Source organism: Caretta caretta, chromosome 21, assembly GCF_965140235.1.
Source record: "Caretta caretta isolate rCarCar2 chromosome 21, rCarCar1.hap1, whole genome shotgun sequence".
Taxonomy (NCBI): domain Eukaryota; kingdom Metazoa; phylum Chordata; order Testudines; family Cheloniidae; genus Caretta; species Caretta caretta.
The window spans coordinates 7882231-7899769 of NC_134226.1; the positions used below are offsets into that span (position 1 = coordinate 7882231).

The 17539-nt window shown below is 47.7% G+C and overlaps 2 protein-coding genes across 2 annotated transcripts in view; one reads left to right on the forward strand and one right to left on the reverse strand.

Annotated features, from left to right (window-relative positions):
* Positions 1–8270, forward strand: part of LRRN2 (leucine rich repeat neuronal 2) — a 94039-nt gene extending 85769 nt beyond the window's left edge. The window contains exon 2 of the mRNA XM_048826249.2: positions 4749–8270. Coding sequence (XP_048682206.2) covers positions 5021–7195 — 2175 coding nt within the window. The 5' untranslated portion in view covers positions 4749–5020 and the 3' untranslated portion in view covers positions 7196–8270. The remainder of the gene's footprint in view (positions 1–4748) is intronic.
* MDM4 (MDM4 regulator of p53) overlaps positions 1–17539 on the reverse strand; it is a 92783-nt gene that overhangs the window by 3144 nt on the left and 72100 nt on the right. The gene's annotated exons all lie outside the window — the stretch shown is intronic.

The following is a 17539-nucleotide window of genomic DNA, read 5'->3' on the forward strand; positions in this document are numbered from 1 at the left end:
CATATCTCACCTACTCTCTTAGTACGTTAATACTCTGACAAAGAATAGTACAGAGTCCTGCTGTAGCCACTGGCTCACAGCCAGAGCTCTCCATTCCCACAGCAGCTACCTGCAGGAAAATCAATGGCAAGGAGTGAGTAGCCTAAATAACCAAGTGGAGAGTCCAGGCCCCAGGAAACGGGGAATAGAAAGGCTGTGAGGTCTCACCCTCTAAGGATTCGCAGGGCATATGCAGCTGTCACACTCCCGCCGGCTAAGGAAACAATGAAAGGCTGGTGGTGCAGAAGAATGCCCGGTTTGGCTGTCCCACCTATTGCAGAGGAAAGTTCAATTCCCTGTAGTGTGGGAACGGTCAGATGCAAGCTCCTTACAGACTAATGCTTCTCAAACTGGAGCCTGTGAAGCACTGATATGCAATGGAGCTGCTACCCCTCCACTGGGTTGCTGTAGGCTGGTGCAGGACACTCAACGGTTCCCATGTTTCTTTGAGCAACTTGACTCAAAAGTGCAAACCCCTCTCTTCACCCTACTTTCTCTGTTTGGGGTTTTTCTTGGGTGTAAATCCAACCGTGACCCAGTTTGCAGGGGACACCAAAACTGGTGGAAGGTTAGGTGGCCCTCCCAGAAAGGTACCTAGCTCTAGGTTTGTAACATGGTCTCAGGTTGGAGTCAGCATCCTGTACAGAATGCGATCTGGACATCCCGGCTGTAGGAACAATTCTACCATGTAACGATATTTTGCACCTTTCATCCTAGGACCTCAAAGCATTTTGAATTTACTATTTCTATGAATCTCTTTTTCCTTTATCTTGGTACTTAGGTGACCCCATTACTGTCATATCTGAACGCCTCCCAGATGTTAGATTTATCCTCACAGCATCCTCACATGGGAGGGAAGAATCATTACCCCATTTCACAGTGATAAAGAAGGGAAAGAATTTGCCCAGTGTCTGGGGAAGGGAGTCTGTGGCTGCTGGGAACTGAATGCAGATCTCCCCAGCCCCAGCTCTGTGCCTTGGGGTACATCTACACAGCAAAAAGACCCTTGGCAGTGAGTCTCAGAGCCCAGCAGGCTCATGCAGCAGGGCTAACAATGGCAGTGTAGATGTTCAGCCTGGATCCCACGCTCCAAGACCGTCCCCCATCATTGGGTTTCAGAGCCTGGGCTCCAGCCCAGCAGGAATGTTTACATGGCTATTTTCAGTCCCGTAGCACAAGCCCGGGTCAGTTGACCCTGCTCTGAGACTTGCTGCCTTGGTTTGTTTTATTTTTGCTGTGTAGACGAACCCTTAGCCACCAGATCATCCTCCCTTCTCTCATTCCCCTTTTCTGCTTCTCTCCTCTGGCTTTCCCTTTCCCATCTGCTAGAAGAGCTGTGGAGAGCACTGTGAGAACAGGGCTAGTCCCTGCCAACCCTCCTACTGCTCATCTTCCCCATTCCCTGTCATGCCATACTGCTCAATACTCACTGACATACCTGTCTCCACTTGGGCCCTGGACCCAACCTCCCTGTAAACAGACTGCAGGAGCGGAGTGAGGCTCTGGCAGGCTGTCAGGGACAGCAGCTTGTAAAAATCCATCTGGCTCAGAGCTGCACCTCCGAGGCGCTAATGAACTCTGTCTTACCGAGCGAACGGCACATCAGTTGGGGAGGTGAAGCTGACAGATGACATGGGCAAAAATCTCCTCCAAACCCAAAGCCCAAGATATCTCACCCTGCACAGACGATGCCTTCAGAAAAGACTGCCACTGGCATGAGGTTCCTGGCACCACCAGATGCCGTTCCCCTGTTTGGTATTGGGAACACATAGCATGGTTCTGTGTATAGATTGGGGAGCCAGAGAGAGTCACAGAGTCGGTCTGTGTCCAGCAGCCTCAATAATGTATTCATTACAAGCGAGCTGGGGCTTTAACAAAACCACCAAACATCGCAAGACTTGGCAGCACTGCAGAGGGTCCAAACAAACCCCGTCCTGTGAGCAAGAGGAGGTGGTGCCAGGGTCCACCAAACCCAAACCAGGTCTTGTGGAAACCTGCAGGCCAAAGAGACAGGAGAACATGGGTCAAACCCCAGCTCCAGTGCCGTCTTGGCCTCTGTGCTCACAGCAGACTCACTCTGTCAGCGTTGGGTGGAGCATTCCTTCCTCTTGGCTGTGAGTAAAGAACATTGTCTGGGGACCAGAGAGAGAGCCCGGAGCACCAAGGCTTTGCCCCAGAAGATCTGTTCTGGGGATGCATCTTCAAAGGCAAAGACAGCAGAACTCCATGTGCGACCTGCACTAAGAGTATGGGCCTTTGGGCTCTGGCTATTCCACACAAGAGATCGAAGAGCTACTGCTGCTTCCAGCTCACAGGCTTGGCATTTTAGCTCCAGTGGTTGAGACTCTTAGATTTTAAGGTCCTAGATTCACCCCCATTTCCCCAGGATATTTAGAACAGGAAATAGTTGGCGTGTCGTAGACCACCACTGCCCCGTAACCGATAGCAAACATTGACTCTTTCATGGCAATCCACCATCACAACGTGGCTCACCCACATTCTCCCTTTCCATGGGAGAGCCTTAGGGAGCCCAAGAATAATCACAGCAGTGCTGTAGAGATGCGGGTGGGTAGTTGATGGGAAACAAGACTTTTCAAAGGAAAATATGTCTCTCTGCACCAGGAGGAGTGTTTGATTAAAATGTCCCTGGCGCTACCCTCCACATTAGTTGCATTCTTCTAATGGAGTATCTGAAGGTTTGCCTGCAGCCTGTACTCTGAAAAGTTTGTGTACATTGGAGGCATATACCCTAATCTTCCCCCTCGCAAAAGAGGTGACTGCTGTGATAATATTTAGGCTTCCGATTTTTTCCCTACAGGGAGAGAGAATGAACAAAGGAATCTCTTGATCACTCTCTGTGGAGATTCTTCTACCTTTGGTTTCATGCCAGTAGACTTTTTTGCTGTGATCAAGAATTCAGTCCCTCATAGAATCATAGAATATCAGGGTTGGAAGGGACCTCAGGAGGTCATCTAGTCCAACCCCCTGCTCAAAGCAGGACCAATCCCCAACTAAATCATCCCAGCCAGGGCTTTGTCAAGCCTGACCTTAAAAACTTCTAAGGAAGGAGATTTCACCACCTCCCTAGGTAACACATTCCAGTGTTTCATCACCCTCCTAGTGAAAAAGCTTTTCCTAATATCCAACCTAAACCTGCCCCACTGCAACTTGAGATCATTACTCCTTGTTCTGTCATCAGCTACCACTGAGAACAGTCTAGAGCCATCCTCTTTGGAACCCCCTTTCAGGTAGTTGAAAGCAGCTATCAAATCCCCCCTCATTCTTCTCTTCCGCAGACTAAACAATCCCAGTTCCCTCAGCCTCTCCTCATAAGTCATGTGTTCCAGTCCCCTAATCATTTTTGTTGCCCTCCGCTGGACGTTTTCCAATTTTTCCACATCCTTCTTGTAGTGTGGGGCCCAAAACTGGACACAGTACTCCAGATGAGGCCTCACCGATGTTGAATAGAGGGGAACGATCACGTCCCTCGATCTGCTGGCAATGCCCCTACGTATACATCCCAAAATGCCATTGGCCTTCTTCCCTGTGTGGCTCCCCAATACCTGACTCCATCTCTGTGGTCACCTATCGCTTTCATGTGACTCCCAGCTTATTCCTCAGCTGTGGTATTAGGGACTGTGCCTTTAAGGGCTGAGCTTCCCAGACAGGGTCTGGGCAGGGCGCTGGGCACCTCTTGTTATGCACAGCCGGCTGGTACTGGGCACAGAGTAAAGCAGAGCTTTTGCAAACACCTTAAGCATGGAGTGATCATTGAATACCACCACAGACACATTGATTCTTTCAACCCCTTGTAAAAACCTGCACGAACTGTGCCACACATAGGGATTGCCAGACTGGATCAGACCCAGGGCCTATCTAGCCCAATATCTTGTCTCTGGCAGTAGCCAGTACCAGCTGCTTCAGAGAAAAATGCCAGAAATCCTTTAGGATGATGGGATAACTAGCGCGCAGGGGATGTTAATTCCTGCCCCATTAGATGGTTTATGCCTTGAAGCTTGCGGGTTAATATCCCTTCCAAAATTCTTGGATTATTTTACTAATATAACACACTCACAATTTGCCCTAATTGGAGACACTGATTCTGAGATCCCTTGGCTTCATTTTAATCCCTTAGTTTTGCGCAGAGATGGGCCCGGGATGGGAACATTCACAGCTAGGTTTAAAGGTTCACAAAGTTCAGGAGGCATGGAGATCCAGAGGCTTGGTTCATTCTGGGGGTCAGGCACCAAGTCTGGAACAGGATCTGGAAGACCAGAGGATGCTGGGTTCCAAGGTCTTGGTTTGACCTCTCCCTAGTTTTCAATTAAGCCAGATAAAGAAATGGGTTATTGTTATTTATATTACAGTAGAATCTAGAGGCCTCTGAGAGCACGGCCCCGTTGTGCAAGGTGCTGTACATTCAGACAGTAAGAGACAATCCCTGCCCCAGGGAGTTCACAACCTAAATAGACAGACAAAGGATGGGAGAAAGGAAATATTATCAGCCCCATTTTATAGCTGGTAAGGCACAGAGCGATTAAATAACTTGTCACAAAAGGAGTCTGTAGCTGAAGCCAGAGCTCCTGACCACAAGACCAACACTCCTCTCATTACTGCTGGTGCTGGATTAATCTATATTGCTCTGTCTTGCTTTGTTTGCCACTTGTGCAGTTCTCCTCTAATGTGACCTGTTCCTTGGGCTCTTTCAGGAACGACTTTGAGAGGAAACCTCAAAAATGCAGCAGAGTGAAAAAATAAATCACCTTGGGAGGAAGAAAAGGAGAAATTCCGATTAAAGGAGCAAGCTCCACCCAGCACATTATGACCTCTTCTACAGGGAAGGCCGAGCTGTACAGCCTTCAACAGGAACAATAACGCTGCTGGGAACACCCGTGAATGGTGGAAGAGGCTTGGGGCAGGGGTTTTCTGTGTGGGGGGCGGTCCTATTTCCACCTCTATCTCTCCCCGTGCCAAGTTCTGGATGTGCCCTGTGAAAGTTTTTGCCCTGGAAGGAAATTGGTCTTGCCAGTTGAAAATGAGACACTTTCAAATGAACTTGCTTCTCATCTGTGTGGCAACTGCCACAGCCGTCCCCATAGTGCCCTGGAAGGTGAAATGCCCACTGCAGTGTGTGTGTCAGATCAGACCCTGGTACACACCCAGGTCTGTGTACAGGGAGGCCGCTACCGTGGACTGCAATGACTTGCTCATCTCCACAGTGCCCGAGCGCTTGCCAGAGGGGACACAGACCCTGCTTTTGCAAAGCAACCGCATCGCCAGGGTGGACCAGAATGAGCTGGACTATCTGAAAAACTTGACAGAGCTCGACCTGTCGCAGAACAGCTTCTCCGACATCTGGGACTTCAGTCTGAAGAACATGCCCCAGATGCTGAGCCTCCACCTTGAAGAGAACCAGCTGGCCGAGTTGTCCGATAACAGCTTCTCTGGCCTGGCCAATCTCCAGGAGCTGTATCTGAACCACAACCAGCTGCGTAGGATTTCCCCACGGGCCTTTTCAGGCCTCAGTAACCTCCTTCGACTCCACCTCAACTCTAATCTCTTGAGGACAGTTGACAGCCGCTGGTTCCAGGTGCTCCCCAACCTGGAGATCCTCATGATCGGAGGCAACAAGGTGGATGCTATTTTGGATATGAACTTCAGGCCTCTGTTAAACCTGAGGAGCTTGGTTCTGGCTGGGATGAACCTGAGGGAGATTTCAGATTTTGCCCTGGAAGGGCTGAGAAGCCTGGAGAGTCTGTCTTTCTACGACAACAAGCTGGTGAATGTTCCCAAGCGGGCACTGCAGCAAGTCCCTGGCCTTAAGTTCCTGGATCTGAACAAAAACCCTTTGCAGAGGATCAGGCAAAGTGACTTCACAAATATGCTACACCTCAAGGAGCTGGGACTTAACAACATGGAGGAGCTGGTTTCCATAGACAAGTTTGCCTTGATCAACCTCCCCGAGCTGACCAAACTGGACGTGACCAACAATCCCAAGCTGTCTTTCATCCACCCCAGAGCTTTCCATCACCTGCCCCAAATGGAGACCCTGATGCTCAACAACAACGCCTTAAGTGCCTTGCATAAGCAGACGGTAGAGTCCCTGCCCAACCTACAGGAGATCAGCATCCACAGCAACCCTATCCGCTGTGACTGCATCATCCGCTGGGTCAACAGCACTGAGAACCATATCCGCTTCATTGAGCCCCAGTCCACACTGTGCGCTGATCCCCCAGACCTGAAGAGGAGGCACATCCGGGATGTCCCCTTCCGGGAAATGACTGACCGGTGCCTGCCTCTCATCTCCACCAAGAGTTTCCCCTCCCACTTGGAGGCGGCAGACAGTGAGAACATCTCACTACATTGTAGGGCCCTGGCGGAACCAGAACCAGAGATCTACTGGGTCACACCATCTGGGGTCAAGCTGATCCCTTACTTGGAGGACAGCAGGTACAAGGTGCACCCTGAAGGGACACTGGAAATTCACAAGATAACTGCACAGGAGGCCGGGCTCTATACCTGCGTGGCCCATAACCTCATCGGTGCCGACACCAAGAGTGTCAGCCTGATGGTCAACAGCTCCTTCCCTCTCAGCGTGGACAACCTGGAGCTCCTGGTGAAGGAAGTCCAGGCTTACCATATCCTTGTCACCTGGAAGCCCCACCTCAACACGGTCTCCTCCAATCTCACCTGGTCCAGCTTCTCCTTCAGCTCCAGTTTGGATGTGACCAACGTGGCCAGGATCCCTGCGGGCACCCACCTGTATAACATCACCAGGCTCCACCAGGGCACAGAGTACTGGGCCTGCCTTCATGTGGCCTTCCTAAACTTGCAGTCCAAGGTGGCCTGTGTGAATGCCAGGACTAAAGAGGCTGGCTATGGCTACTGGTACCTGGAGAGCAGGCAGAGTGTCTTGACAGTGCTGGCCCTCTGCATCTTACTGCTCTCAGCCATCCTGGTTGGCCACTATGGCTTTGGTTCTTACAGGCCGCAGCCTGGGAGCCCTGGGAAGCTGCTCCTGCACTGCCTGCCATGGAACCCAGGCTCCTCTTCGGTGCGCGTGGTCTACCCTCCTTTCGTCAAACACTGGGATCAAGGGAGGCCTGGGGAGAAGCTCCTAGCCGTGGAGGTGCAAGCAACGCCGCTGGACTCTTGAAGGTCGACTCTTTGGAGGAGCGTGGAGTTCTGGTGGCGGTTTCGGGGGTCGGGGAGAAGGCACGTGAAACTATTTTTTGCCAAAAATAAAAAGAAGACTTGACTGACAAACAAAGCAGCGTGGCAAGTGGAGAGGGACATGGCCAACATCCAGGCCTTGCGGTGCCCCTCTGCCCCCATGCCCCACCCAAATCACCGATCAATATTTGGCCAAACAGATTGTTTCTCTGACAGACAACCTGCTGTTACTGGGGGAAAGGTTCTTGAGTGAATCTTCAGCACAGACAGGGACAATGAAAGGCAATGCCCAGAGCAGAGAGCACGAGCAAGAACAGCCATACTGTAGAACCACAGATGACACCAAGCCCCCAGCAGCCCAGCTGTTAGTCTGCTATCTGGGTGGTCCCTGTCTCAGAAATACACAAAGGCCTTTCCCTTTGGGACTTTTTTTGTGTGTACAGCCATAGGTAACCACGATTCAAACCTGCCAGCCCCCTTATTCGCTCACCCACAACCACCTCAAGGAACAGAGTGGGGAGGGGGGGAAGATGACAGTTGGGCTAAGAAAACAAGGATGCTGCTGTATCTCTTAACTGGCTAGTGACGTCTTCGTGACTCCGGCTGGATTCTGCCGTGAAAAGCCTATTGGATCCCATAACCCCAGAGCTTGATTTCAAGGCTATTTTGTAAACTTTTGTGGATAATGTTACAAAAAAAAAAAAAGAGGAAATTCTTGCTTTTCTGTATTTGTAAAAAAAAAAGAAACAAAAAATCTTTGTACACTGGTCTATAGCGTGAAGGGTTCGTGCTAGAAAAACGTTGCAGAGACAAAGGGGGGAGCGGGGAGGTATGGAAAGGTGAAATCTTTGATGTGACAGAGGTTCCAGGAACAGAGTGTCTTACTTCCAAATAGCTGCACTTTGCTCTCTGCACATGTCCCACTGCATAACTTGAAACATCCCAGGAGATGAAAGTGAGAAGAGGCTTTATGGGTGCGAGGGGAATAAATATTCTGGTCTCCAATGCTGTCATCACCTCTCTTTCTCTGATAAGCAATTAAAATTGCAAATGAAACATACCGGTGGACAGCATGAGTCTCTCCCCCTGCCCCTTCTGTTTCTAATTATGCCAAGCCAAGGGATGACGCTGTCTGTAGAATTTCAAATCAGTGAGCTTGGGAGAGTCAGCTTCCCTTCGCTAGTGGTGTATGGATGTTTTTATTTTAAAAACTCATTTGTTTACTTTTAAATTTATAAGAAGCCTTTAATTGGGTGGGAGGGGGAACCACATGGAAAGAGAAAGGAAGGACAGGCGAGTTGGCTGAGGGAGAAAGAGATGGATAGCTAGAAAGAGAGTGATAGAAAGAAGCCACCAGAAAAGGGTCAGTGTAAATACATGACGAAACAATTTTCCCGCCAGGAAGTATAATGTTCATGGTTATGACCGTTGCTTTATCTTTCAAAATCTGGGCAAGATGGTGGTTGTAAGGAGACAGAAGACAAATGAGTTGGCTATCTGAGATCTGAGACCAGCGCCGATGGTGCCCTGGTGTACTGAGAGTTCCAGGTTAAAAGGCATGGGGAGATGAGGAGCAATTTGAACGAGACACATGCATGGGCTGATCCGATGTGCCCTCATCACCATCTCCGTAATGACCTGCCATCATCCGTGCTCTGACAGCAGCAAATTCAGGTAGGACCAAAGCCTTTTGAAATCCATGGGTTGTGGAGCAGGCCCTTTGACCAGTCACTCCACATAATACTCCCTGCTCCACACAATGCTCCCCATCCACTGTGGGGCACATGGTGCCCATTACAAACATTAAGAAAAGCTCTACCATAATCATGTACAGTTTTCTGACGTGGTACAATGGCATAGGGAGAAAAATCTCCATCTAGATCTAGCAGATGTGTATCCACATAAAAAAAATCGCTGCATAATTTGGCATGGTTGGCAACCTTTTCTTAGGAAAAGGCCAGGTCTGGAATCGCAGGGACTGCTGGAGGTCAAGAGCAGGGCGCACTGGCAGAATAGTGTGTGTGTGAGAGCCCTGCACTAATAACAGCAAGCTACAGGTCAGGACTGAAGGCATCAAAAGAGCTTTGCAGAGGAAAGTTGCCCAGCCCTTGGCGGTGCTATAGCCGTCTCTTGCTAGGATAATAATTCCCTTTCTTTCCTCCAGAACCAAATCTGTTCCCTCAATTATAAGGGACAGTGCCAGAGGGAAAATTTCAGCCAGGTTAGCTGTAATCACCTGAAACAAAACGTGAGGTACCAGCAAATAAATAAGACCCAGAGACCAAAGTGTACACAGCTAAGCTTTGCTAGAGCGTCTGCAAACATAATCATGCCTTCCCCCCCTTTGGGAGGGGCTCTGAGTTGATCAGAGAGAAGAAATAAAACAAAGATGAAGAGAGATTCCCCTCCTGGTTCTTCTGAGCCCAGTCTAGGGATAATGGCAGACAGATACCTTTTGCATTGGTGGTGGGGGGAGTAGGGGGGGTGTCTGAGAGAGGCTTTCATTAAAAATTTAAATGGCCTGGGATGTGAAGTCCCAGCCTCTACAGTTTGCTAGCTCTGTTGAGGTGAACAGCAAGGAGAGCAATGAAAAGAAGCCACTATGAGTGTGTGTGTGTCTTGTTCTCTTTCACTCACATGCACAGCTGACCCCTCTACTCCGCAAGCACCATCGGTGACGGTCGATTTTGGGGGATGCACAACCATTGCTGAGCGAGCCCTGGCTAATTTGCATGGACATCTTCATGAATGTTAAGATGCACAAATCAATGAGGGCACCGTGCCCTGCTTGCCTTGATAAAGGAGTAGACATTGCTTGTTCCTGCAAGTCCACCAGCAACACATGCCAGCAGCCCTTCCAGCTCTGTCCTTGCCCTGCAGTTACAGGGAGGCTGTTGGATGCCTTAAGCCACCCATTTAAAGCCATCCCTGCTTTAGAATACCCTGATATTCTGTTCTCTCTCTCCCCCAACCCCCTCATTCACAGGAAAGAAGCCCCTCAAATGGAGCTGTCAAGACACTACCACCATCTCTTGATGAAAAACCCATCACCCCGTAACTAACTGGGGTGATGGCTAACTGGCCACCTTAGCAGAGACACCAAGGATTGACTGGGCCATAGAGCCTGAACTTTCCTCTCAAGTCCAGAGGAGGTTGCTCCAGGCTGGGGATGAGGTGTGTTGGTGAAGTAGGTGGGGGGAGCTTGCACTCTTCATAGTGGCTGAACTATTCCTTGGATAAACAGCAGCTGGAAAATGACTCCCCTTTAAAAAATGGACATGCCGCTCTCCCAGTCAGAACTTGGGAGAAACGCACAAGAAAATGGCACATCCTCCCCAAAGCAAGACAGCCCACCTACAGACCTGTCTGATGTTGTGCTGCAACGCAATGTCCTTAACACTTAAAGCTAGAAGGACTATTTGACATGGTGGAAGAACACTGAAGAAATTATGCGATTGATGCAGCCTGTGTAGACAACTTCAAGTGTGAGATTCCATGGCCCAGTCCTCTGTGACCTGCCTAACCTCAGACCTCTACTCTTCCGTGCAGAGTTGGGCTCCAACCCCACATCTCAGTACCTCTCCCCTGCCCTGAACTCTGGAGGGTTTCAAATCCAGATGGGAGGTTTACAGCTTGACTCTGTCTCTGCTTTAAAGTTAGGAGTTTTGTTTCCTGGATCCTCATTCCCAGCTGGGACTGGCAATGTTGTTCTGCTTCAAACATCAGAATAAAAGATTGTCCCCACCAGGCGTACAAACATAACAATTACTGAGTCCCTGTCCCAGCTGGGAGCAGTGAGCAGGTGCCTTCAGTGCGATGCCAGAATAACTCATCCCAGGCAAAGCACGCCCCTGCTCCCTGGGCTGACACCACTGCATGGGGGTTGCCTCTTGCTGGCTGAAATAAAAATGCTGAAAAAGTAGAGAACAGTTTAATTCCCAAAACCAGGGAAAGAGCCTGCGAGCTTGTCCGAACTGGATGAAACTGGAGCTCGCACATCTCACGTGGGAATTGCAAGGCCTGATTAACATTGGAATGTTAGCCACCAGGGCAAAGGGCTACCCCCGGCAAGATTGACACCAGGGCAAATCACACTGGAACACTTCCGTGCTCTAGGGCCAGGTCAGCACTTAAAACTTTTGCTAGTATAGCAATGTCAGCTAGGGGTGTGGTTATTTTTATGACATTTCTATGCTGGCAAAAGCCCTAGTGTAGACACGGTTATACTGGGGACAAAAAATGGTTTTGCCTGTATAGCTAATTTTGTTTGGGAACTGGGTGCATTATAGTGGCAAAAGCACTCTTTGGCTGGTATAAACTTGGTCTACACTAGGAGGGATTTTCTGGTCTAGTGGTACTGGTATAACTATACCAGCAAACATTTCCTAGTGTAGACTAGGCCTAGGGCTTTGACAAGGCTATTAAATCTAAAGACGGATGCATGATAATTCCCTATGGAGCAGAAGCTTTTGCTGCAGCCTTCTCTGATCCATTATTCCATAAGATAGTTCTTACCAGCCACAATTCAGCCAACCAGCACTAATCAGTAAAGTACTTAATCACTGTGCTTGGGACCCATTGAAGATTTGCCATTATCTTCAATGGGACAGGCCGAAAGCTAAGTATGTGCTTAAGCACTTCGCTGAATGGAAGCCACTCTGGAGATTCTATAGGATCCCAAGTGCCTTGGATGGAACTACTCACGTATGTAAAGTCAAGTATTTGGAGGGTCGGGGCCTAACTATCCTTTCTCTTCTGCCTTTCTTTACACTGGGGAAATTTACAAAAAAATCCCCACTGGTTTAGCAGTGTGAGATCAGTTGGGAATATTAGCCTGTAAATTTCCCAGGAGAAGGCGTGTCTTTGATTTAATTCCATTCCTCCCAGTTATATAAAAAGCTCCCTTATTAATCAGTCACGGGGCCATATTTTCATCTCTCTCCATTTGAGATGATCTTGTTCCTACGCGTGGCAGAAACGAAGCTAACCCTCAAGCAAAACAAACACACAGCCCTTTTAAAGGCTGTAATTTTGTAGGTGTAGGGAAAGGACATCTGTGATCATTACTATCATTACTGCTAATGTTACACTGAGACCGGAGGTGAGGTTTCAACAGCTGCTTGGTTTGTTTATTTTAACCTACAACTAATTCCTGCAGGCAGAAGATTCTACTTGTTTATTTCTTCTTCTATTTTCTCAGTTGCCTTCAGCTGACTTTGGGAATCACAGTGATACTTACAGAGCTTCAGAATATAATTAATACAAAAATACACCACTCTGATTGCCAGCACTGACACATTGAATTGTTCTCTCCTTTATGGATGCTTCCTTTTCCCCACTCCTGTCTGCTCTGGTATCGCAACTGTACTAGCTAAAACCCAGCTGTGCTGGCTACAGCTGCATTTAAACAGTAGTTAGAGCAGGGCACTGGGAGTTGGGAAGCCTGAGTTCTGTTCTTGTCTACCACTGACTCACTTCCTGACTTTGGGCAAGTCACTTAGCCCCACATTTTCAAAAGCGGCTGCTGATTTGGTGGGCCTCGGTCATTTGGCAGCCCAAACTGAGAGTATTTGGGGTTGATTTGCAGAAATGCTGACCTGCCATGGCTCGGTGCCTATGAAAATCACATCCTAGGGCCAAAATTTTCAAAAGAGCTCAGCAGCCACCGAGCCCTGAGCTCTTACGAAAAGCTGGCCCCTTACAGAATTTTGGTGCCTGAGCTCTTTGGATAATCTGGTCCCAGGGGTTTCCAGGTGGGCCTCCAAAATGAATGGGCACTTCAGAAAACGTTGACCTCTGCTTCTCTGTGCCTCAATTCCAGCCTCTCTGAAGTGGGGACAATGATACTAACCCCTCCCTTCTAAAATGCTTTGAGATCCTCATCTGAAGAGCACTGGGTGGAATACACTATTTATTATTGTGATGATGGTCTGATTCTCATAGTTTCCATAACCAGTGATTGTTTTCCCTGACCATCATGCTAGCTAAATAGTACCATGGACCCTGTCTATCCTGGCTGTACAACCAAATTCAGCAACTGTGCTTAAATATAGCGTTTCTTTCTTATAGGGTTTGACCAGCCAATGCGGAGAGAGCCAAACTATATTAGAATAGAATGGTTCAGCTAGTCACATAGACTGGAACAAATTGATAACAGCTGACCTAGTCCTGTATCCTGCCGCCTATGGAACTTTAAGGGGCCAATTCTTCATCTGCTCTGGGATCTTTACTCTGACAAAGGCCACGGCTAAATGCTAAAGAGGAAACTATTAAACCCCACAACTTTCATTTCATGGTGAAGAATGGTATGATTGGGAAGGAGATGGGATTACTTCCTGTCCTCTAGTTGGTAATGTGTTCTCTGCAGCCATACCCCTGCCTAATTTTTACCCTAGCTAATGTAACTGTAGAAGATATTCATCCCGCAGTGAAATTCACTCCTGTGCAGAGGGCCAGCCTGAAACCTTTGCACCACTTAAGCCCTCTTTTGAAGGGCTTACGTGCCTTGTACTAATTTCTGTGCACAAAGGTAAATTTCACCTTAAATGTCCAGTCTCTTTTTTGCAACTTAAGTTGTTTGCTTCAGTAACATCACACACAGATACACACATGGCTGCTACTTCCACTGTCTGTTTTTACCTTGCTTCCAAATGCATTTTCCTTTTGCTGCTTGTAATGTGTTCCTTTCTGAAATGACAGAGTGGCTTATTGTTCTTGTATACGCTGATGGCATAAACAAGGGCACCAGCCTGCCTTGCTCTCCCCTGTTCATTTTGCATAGCTCTCTGCCATTCTCTCTCCTCCCTTCCAAAGCAAACAGTCCCGGTCTTTCTGACTGATGCAAGAGGCGACAGCCTGATTACAAGGGAGGAGCATCTATTTAAATACAGAGCTCTCTATGATTGGAATGGGAAAACGTACAAATGCAACGGGGTTTGGGTAAAGCACTATTATCTCTGCAGCAATTCCGGAGCGTGGCACGAGCACCACCATTCCAAATGTTTTTCAGAGGAGCAGCATTTTAGCCCCCTACGTAACGTAATCGCTTATCACGTGAGCAGGCTGTGCACGCTCTGTGGACGCCCTTTCGCCTTCCTGCTCTATCAGTTCTGCCCCCCTTTCCTTGCTCTGCTAATGCACCTCAGTCCTCATTCCCCCACACTGTCTGCTGATGCTCCTCATTCCTGACCTGCAACACATACTAGTTTCAGCCCTGGGCTTCCATCCTGGAAACCCACTGAGCTCACCCCAGTAAACCCACTCCAGGGTCTGATGGAGTCAAAGCTCACACACGCTGAGCTTGGCAGGGGAGCCTGAGAAAATTCTTTCCAACTAGTCTATGCACGAGAGAGAACAGAATAAGCCGAACTCTCTGAACTGGCCATAAAAACGACCCAGCTCTGCCTACACAAATCATTGCCTGGAAGGTGCCACAGTGATAATATTACTAATCAGGAAGGACTAGTCCAAGAATGAACCTTGCTCTGTGAATTACAACAGATGCAAAGTTTTATAGGGCCTCGTGATTGGGACTTATGGGTTCCCATCCCGTCGGAGGCTGGATCGTGCAAATGAAACAGTTGTGCAGATGTATGAGGGGTAATTTTTTGACTGCCAGGAATAAGTCACCTCAGGATGTCCTCTCATGGAGAGAAAGAAAAATGGCTTTTCATTGATAGGTTCCCCTGGTATTCCTCACCTTCCTTTGAAAAGCCCATTGGCTTCTGAGCTAACACAGCAGGATTGCCCTGATAGGAATGCCAGATCAAAACCCCTTGGATCTTGGGGGTAGTTAGGGTAACCAGCTGTCCCGATTTTATAGGGACAGTCCTGATATTTGGGGCTTTGTCTTATATAGGTGCCTATCACCCCCCAACCTTTGTCCTGATTTTTCACACTTGCCGTCTGGTCACCCTAGGGGTAGTTCAGACCTCAGCTTTGTGGCTTGGTCCCAGTCCCTATAACATGATCCAAACTGGAACATTAGCTCTTCTACCTCCTTCCCGCCTCCGCCTCTTGCAAACTTCAGATCTAGATTTGGAGCCAAGCTCTGCGGTGAGGGCATTCAAACACCGAAAGGAATGCTGGCAACTTTCCAAAGTGCCCCAAACACACATAAAAATGCACTGGAAAGAAATGCAATTGAAAAGAAATGCACACAGCCCTAATAGTTGCTTGTACTTGTCTCTTGCCTCTGACTCAGTGAATATAAATAGCGTGGATTTACCAGCAGTATAATCCTGCCCTTGATCAGCTTTGTCCTTGTCACCCTGAGGTTACTGGGAGACTATTTTAGGACTTTATTGGCCACACTTTGGGCATATATGCCCCTCTGCCTCAAATCAGCTTTTTATCCCCAGCTACAGCTTAAAATCAACACTATTCCAGGCCATTCATAGAGGTAACACACTGCAGATTTGAGTTCCAACTCCGCAAACTACATATTCCAGCAAAATGATGCGAGAGTGTGATGCAGTTGCTAGAAAGGGCTAATATCATTCTTGGCTGTATTAACAGGAGTGTCATATGTGAGATATGGGTTGTTCCGCTGTACTCAGCCCTAGCAAGGCCTCAGCTGGAGTACTGTGTCAAGTTTTGGGGCCACACTTTAAGAACGATGTGGACAAATTGGGGAGAGTCCAGAGGCGAGCAACAAAAATGATCAAAGGTTTAGAAACCCTGACCTGTGAGGAAAGATTAAAAAACTGAGCATGTTTAGTCTTGAGAAAAGAAAACTGAGCAGAGACCTAATGAGAGTTTTCAAGTATGTTAAGGGCTGTTATAAAGAGGACAATAATCAACTGTTCTCATGTCCACCAAAGGTAGGACAAGAAGTAACTGGCTTAATCTGCAGCACTGGAGATTTACGTTAGATATTAGGAAAAGCTTTCTAACTCTAAGGATAGTTAAGCACTGGAACAGGTTACCGAGGGAGGTTGTAGAATCCCTGTTCTTGGAGGTTTTAAAGACCAGATTAGACAAACATCTGTCAGGGATGGTCTAGGTTTACTTGGTTCTGGACTAGATAACCTCTCGTGGTCCCTTGCAACCCTCCATCTCTATGATTCCATGAAATCATCCCTCTCCATCAAAAAATTCACCAACACTGACTTAATGAAACTTAAACATAGGCTTAAAATTAAACCTGTGCTGAAACACTTTGCTGAATCAGGGCCTTTATGGCCACTAAATGGAGAGGTACAGCCCTCAGCACACTGGGACCTTTAAGGCGGGACACAATGTGTGATGAGGATCCAAAATTAGGGAGACACATACTATGATTCCTGCAGGGAACTCAGAATGCAGCGGGATACAGTCATCTAGTGCAAATGACTCAGCGACCTCATTTCATGATCCTTTATTTCTGATGTGTGAGGAGACCCCCAAATATGTGTGGAATGGAATGTACCTTTGGGTCTAAAATGAATGGCATTTGAGCAGCGTGCAGAAAGGCTGTCTTCTATGGTAAAGAATTAGTCTTGGTCAATTTAATAGATTATATATTTGCTAAGGATCCTTTCATGATTACATTCAAGCTGCATTTCCTGCAATAGGAAACTTGGGCCAGATTTTCAAAGAGCTCAGTATTCATTTAGGCACCTAGCTAAGTGGCTGGATTTGCTGGAGACCCCAGCATATTGGATGCTGAGCTAATCTGAAAACATTTTCAAAAGTGTCTCTGACCTAGGCACTTCAGAGCAAAAGTCCCACTGACTTTCAATGAGATTTTTAGGCTCTTTGAGTGGCTATCGCTTTTGAAAATGGGATTTAGGCACTTTTGAAAATGTTACCCCTCTATTTAAATGGGAAATGAGCTATTTTGAAAATCTGTCTATATGCAAAGTCACCCTGGTTTAACTAAAGGTGTAATTTAAAATCGTTTTAGTTAAACCAGTGAAAAGGGCTGGGTGGACACCCTTAAGATGATCTAAACCTGGCTTATATTGATTTAGCTTAAATCAGTTAGGAACAGGTTTCAATAAAACTGACATAAACCACTTTTGAACCAAAATTAGAGTGTCTATACAGGGTTTTGAACTAAACTGGTTTAGAAACCAATTTAAATTAAACCTTTTCAGTACGCCTTCTGAGTCTAGACACTCCGAGGGAATACATAGCATGCGACAGGCTGTGTGACATATTCTGCCACCTTTACACTGAGTATGAGAATAGTCCCACTGGTTTCATTAGGGCTAGTCATGGAATAAGTTATTATTTAACAGATGAAATTCCCCCTGTGCAACAGGCCACCAGTTAATTCCAACCTACGTCCTATGTTACACACAAGTCATCAGTAGAGATAGGCCCAAGCTGCCAAGTTCCCAGC